Source organism: Antrostomus carolinensis, unplaced genomic scaffold (assembly GCF_000700745.2).
Source record: "Antrostomus carolinensis isolate BGI_N321 unplaced genomic scaffold, ASM70074v2 scaffold43408, whole genome shotgun sequence".
Classification (NCBI taxonomy): domain Eukaryota; kingdom Metazoa; phylum Chordata; class Aves; order Caprimulgiformes; family Caprimulgidae; genus Antrostomus; species Antrostomus carolinensis.
Window position 1 is genome coordinate 1,838 of NW_010331718.1, and position 5,344 is coordinate 7,181.

General features: G+C 53.9%; 1 protein-coding gene across 2 annotated transcripts in view; it reads right to left on the minus strand.

Moving 5' to 3' along the window:
• Positions 1-1,118: 1,118 nt before the first annotated feature.
• PPARD (peroxisome proliferator activated receptor delta) overlaps positions 1,119-5,344 on the minus strand; it is a 4,832-nt gene continuing 606 nt past the window's right edge. Inside the window, exons 2-7 of one of the 2 annotated variants that reach the window (XM_010173288.1) lie at positions 4,971-5,113; positions 4,400-4,405; positions 3,641-3,779; positions 2,487-2,689; positions 1,729-2,179; positions 1,119-1,366 (exon numbers count right to left, since the gene is read on the minus strand). In XM_010173288.1, the coding sequence (XP_010171590.1) occupies positions 1,119-1,366; positions 1,729-2,179; positions 2,487-2,689; positions 3,641-3,779; positions 4,400-4,405; positions 4,971-5,113 (1,190 nt within the window). The remainder of the gene's footprint in view (positions 1,367-1,728; positions 2,180-2,486; positions 2,690-3,640; positions 3,780-4,399; positions 4,406-4,970; positions 5,114-5,344) is intronic. The other variant, XM_010173289.1, reaches the window with a different exon arrangement.

The following is a 5,344-nucleotide window of genomic DNA, read 5'->3' on the forward strand; positions in this document are numbered from 1 at the left end:
GGGGAAGGGAGCGGGAGGACAAGCTGCAAGCCCTGCCACCACACCTCGACCAGCCCCAGGATGCTCCTGGCCTTGCACAGACCTTTTTAGTAACTCATATCTGCTCAGACCAGCCTGGGGAGGCAAACAGATGCTGGCCTCTGCTTTAAAGGTGAATTTTTATGAGTCAAACCTTTTCCCTCCCACCTCCCCATCCCTCCCTCTCTCATACTGAGGTGCTGAGGAGCAGGGTCCCCCACCACACCTCGACCAGCCCCAGGATGCTCCTGGCCTTGCACAGACCTTTTTAGTAACTCATATCTGCTCAGACCAGCCTGGGGAGGCAAACAGATGCTGGCCTCTGCTTTAAAGGTGAATTTTTATGAGTCAAACCTTTTCCCTCCCACCTCCCCATCCCTCCCTCTCTCATACTGAGGTGCTGAGGAGCAGGGTCCCTCTGAAACAGGGGGACCAGGAGCAAGGGCTCCCACACGGCACTCGGGCGAAGGCAGAGATCACACGATCCCTCTGGGAGACAGGAGTACACGGCAGAGCGGGGGGGGCTGCAGCTGAGGGGCTCTGCTAGGACAGCCCTACCCGTCTTCAAATACTCTGTCTTTTCTTTGGGAAAGAGAGAAACAGCCTTTCATCACACTGTCCTGGACTCCACGGCTCAGGACATCATCTTCGGAGTGCAATATAAAAAAGAAAACAAAAGACAGGCTGTAAGTGCTGTTGTTGGCCCCACCAACACCTGCACCACGCTCAGGTCTCCTAAGAACCAGAGCATCCCCCACCGTTCCCAAGCTCCAGAGGAACCTCAGTGTCCTTGGCCACCTAAACCAGCCGGCTGCTCCAGAGGCCCCTGGGGAGCAGGTGAAGAGTTGGGCTGTAGTAACGGAAACAGTAGCTTATGGTTTGCCTTGGAACATTTGTTAGTGTGTGTTAACGGAAGCCCTGGCCTAGCAGGTGGTGGCTGCAAAATCTGAGGGCATCTTGCCCTGTGTACCGTACGTCAGGGTCAGGTAGAAAAGAGTTTCCAGTAGAAGAAATGGAAGACACGGGGAAAGGTTTTCTTTGTTTCTGTACAAAGAGTCTTGATGGGAATCCATGGCTTCATTTGCATAAATAACAGGTCCTTAGTACATGTCCTTGTAGATCTCCTGCAGAAGCGGGTGCAGAGATGTCTCTGTCTCTGTCTTCTTGATCTTCTGCACCAGCTGGGCGTGCTCTGTCACCAGCTGCCGCAGGTCAGCCATCTTCTGCAGCAGCTTAGGGAAGAGGTACTGGGCATCCGGGTGGTTGGACTGCAGGTGAAACTCCAGCGCTCGCAGGATGTTGTCTTGGATCTCCTCCACCTGCTTCACGTTCATGAGGCCAGGACGGTCTGTGGAGAGGAAGCACAGTAGCTGTAATATGATGGTGTAGCCCTCCAAAGCAAGTGCTCCTCCTGGGGAAAGGGAGATGGGGACTGTAACCCACCCACCGTGACTCCAACCTCATCAACTAGACAAGGGGAGAAGCGTGCCCTTGGACAACATATCCCACAGCAGCACATGAGAAGATGCCACTTCTACGCTCCTCGTTCTTGGTCCAAGCTTGCTGAGTGTCACTGCCATGGAGAAGCTTTGGTTTCATTTCTTCTCCCACCCCATTAAGACACGCCTGGCTCCTCCAGCCCACCCCAAACCGCCTCTAGGTACAGGAGGACTCTTCCTGACACTCACATGGCCAAGAGTGCCCACTCACCTCCGCACAGGATGATGGCAGCCACAAACAGAGACAGGTCACTGTCATCCAGCTCCAGTGCGTTGAACTTCACAGCAAACTCGAATTTGGGTTCCATGATCTCGTTGAAGGGTTTGCGCAGGCTACGGAGGAACTCCCGGGTCACAAAGCCGTTCCCATTGGCCACCAACAGCCCATCCTTGTTCATGATGGAGGCCAGCATGGCGAAGATGGCCTCGTGCACCCCGTACTTCAGCAGAGTCACTTGGTCGTTCAAGTAGAGGTCTATGAAGCTGGGGATGCTCTTGGCGAACTCGGTGAGCTCCCGCACAGTCTCCACCGTGGTGCACTGGCAGCGGTAGAAGACGTGCACCCCGATCTCCTTGTAGGGGGGAATGCCATTCACTAGCTGCTTCCAGACCAGCCCCTTTTCTGCCTGCCACAAGGTGTCCATGTCGTGGATCACAAAAGGCTGCTTGAAAAAGAAACAAGCAGTTAGGAACCTGCTGTGGGACCTTGAGATGCCATCTCCACCAAGGACACATTTGTCTCCCTGTCAGTGCCTGGGTGATCTGCATCCACCCACAACAGCACAAATCTGCAGAGTGATGGGAATTATCCCAACGAGGGGCAGGATGTGTAGAGCCCACCCAGTTGCAGGCAGGAACTGGTGCATGTGGAACATCTACAGCAGGAGGGAGACGTGCAGCATCTCCCGGAGAACAGCCCCCCAGGTTGTTTCATGACCAACCCCACCTTGCCCTAGGGAGGAAACTTACTGGGGTGCTGCTGGCCTTCCCAGTCAAGATACCTCTCGCCTTCTTTTTGGTCATGTTGAAGTTTTTCAGGTAGGCGTTGTAGATGTGCTTGGAGAAAGCTTTCAGGTCAGCCACCTGAGGGTTCTGGCAACTGATCTCGCTCGCCGTGAGTCCTGCCACCAGCTTCCTCTTCTCTGCCTCCGGCATGCGGCCAAAGCGGATTGCTGCAGGGAGGCAAAACCAGAGGGTCAGGACACTGGGGGTGACCCCAGGAGATGTGTCCAAGGAGGCAGCAGTCTGCTCTGCCAGCACAGAGGTCTGCTGGTGAACACCTCAGCTACGCAACATGATGCTTCTCCAGGGCTGCAGCTCCTCCGGCATCAACACCAGCACGAACCAGCCACTACTGCTGTCCTTGCCAACACAGCCTCACACCAACCTCCCATCCCCACCACTCTGGGCTCTTGCACAAACTCTGCTTCCCATGTAAAAAGCTCTGGGGAGACCTTATTGTGCCCTTTCAATACTTGAAGGAGCCTATAAGAAGATGGAGACAAACTTTTTAGCAGGTCCTGTAGCACTAAGACAAGGGGAAATGGTTTTAAACTAAAAGAGGGGAGATTTAGATTAGATGTAAGGAAGAAATTTTTTACATTGAGGGTGGTGAGACCATGGCCAGGGTTGCCCAGAGAGGCGGTAGAAGACACATCCTTGGAAACATTCAAGGTCAGGTTGGAAGGGGCTCTGAGCAACCTGATCTGGTTGAAGATGTCCCTGTCACTGCAGGGGGGTTGGACCAGAGACCTTGAAAGATCCTTTCCAACCCAAACCAGTCTGTGATTCCATAAACACCTTTGCTTGGTCAAGAACAAGATGGTTACACTTGAAGTTTAAATATCCCAGCACAGAAAAGCAATCTGTGTGTCAAACCCATAAGGGACAACCATGTGACAACAGCCAGCCTGCACGGGGGTAATGGACAGCCCCTCCTCGTATAGAAAAAGGGGGTGAAGAGTCAAAGGCTCGAAGCATTGGGTTTGCAAGATGATCCCCTAGCAAGAAGAGAGCCACAGGATAAAGCAAGCTGCATACAGCCTCCTCGTGCCAACCCTTCACAGAAGGGCAGACATCCTGGCACCCAGCCGGCCAGGCCTGGGGACAGCGGTGACACTGACCGTTATGCGACATGCCCAGCGAGAGGCATTTCTGGAAGCGGCAGTACTGGCACTTGTTCCGGTTCTTCTTCTGAATCTTGCAGCTCCGCTCACACTTCTCGTACTCCAGCTTCATGCGGATCGTCCGGCGGAAGAAACCCTGCAGGCAGGTGGCACAGAGGGGGACGTGGAGCAGGGGGACAAGGGAACAGCAGTGTCAGCACCTGTGGGTTTGAGTCCAGGCTGGTTCATTATTTATTGACAGGACAAGAGGAAATGGCCTCAAGTTGCACCAAGGGCAGTTGAGATGGGATGTGAGGAAGAATTTCTTTGCTGAAAGGGTTCTGAGGCATTGGAAGGGGTTGCCCAGGGCAGTGGTGGAGTCCCCATCCCTGGAGGGATTGAAGAGTCGTGTAGACACAGTGCTGAGGGACATGGGTTAGTTGGTGACTTGTCAGTGTTGGGTTCATGGTTGGACTCGGTGATCTTAAAGGGCTTTTCCAGTCCAGGCAATTCTGGGATTCTGTGATTATCCCCAGGAGCCTCATGGAGGTTCAGCTGGGTGGTGAGGAGAAGCCCTGGGTCTCTTTCACAAGCAGAGTCACTGTCTCAAGGAGAGGTGGTGGGGTGGGAGAAGGGGGCTGCAGAGGAGGGACGGTGGAGGACAGCCCGTGGTGCAGTGTGTGTGATACTGCCAGCAGCCAGCAGAGAGGGATGGAGGAACAAGCTTCGGGCCAGCCCCAGCCTGCAGGAATGTCTGGCAGGAGCTGGGCTACTAACACAGCCCTGCTGGCATCTGCTGTGGGGGAAAGAATTTCAGAGGCAAATCCAAACTGCAGTCAGTGATCCCAGGGGGATAAACACACAGCTCACTGCTGATCTGCAGCACAAAGCATCTTTAAAAGCAAAAACAGGGTCTCTGTGGGGATAGACAGATTTGTCTGACTAAATAAAGGATGATGGGGCAAGATTTGGGCCATAGGCATCCCCCAGGACAGTATTTATGTGCTGGCAAATTTGTGTGCTCTGCACTCTCTCGACAGGTTGCAAATGATATTTTTTTTTACAATCCCTCAATCCTGCATCCCTGCTTTGCTGCAAACCTGCTTGTCTGAAGAGACAGCGTGCTCCCTGGGGTCTAACCTCTGAATAAAGGATGATGGGGCAAGATTTGGGCCATAGGCATCCCCCAGGACAGTATTTATGTGCTGGCAAATTTGTGTGCTCTGCACTCTCTCGACAGGTTGCAAATGATATTTTTTTTTACAATCCCTCAATCCTGCATCCCTGCTTTGCTGCAAACCTGCTTGTCTGAAGAGACAGCGTGCTCCCTGGGGTCTAACCTCTGCACCTCGCAGGCGTGCACGCCGTAGTGAAACCCCGAGGCTTTGTCTCCGCAGACCCTGCACTCCACGTTCAGCGCTCCCAACGCTGCCTCCTCGCAGCCCACCTGCAGTTGGTCTGACAGGGAAGGAGAGGAGCTCTGCACAAGGTCTGCAAACACACAAAGGGATCTATCTATCCTTTCGTGTACTAGCCACAAGCCCAGCATCCTGTCTAACTCCTCCAGCCATGGGGCTGATGAGGGATGTCCAGCACCGTCCCAGCCCACCCTGGCATTGCAGCTGGGCAGTAAACCTCTGAGATCAGGTACTGGCTGCAGGCAGATGCCATGCACAGAACCAAGAGTGCCCTCAGTGTGCCCAGCAGCTGAAAGGCTCCATC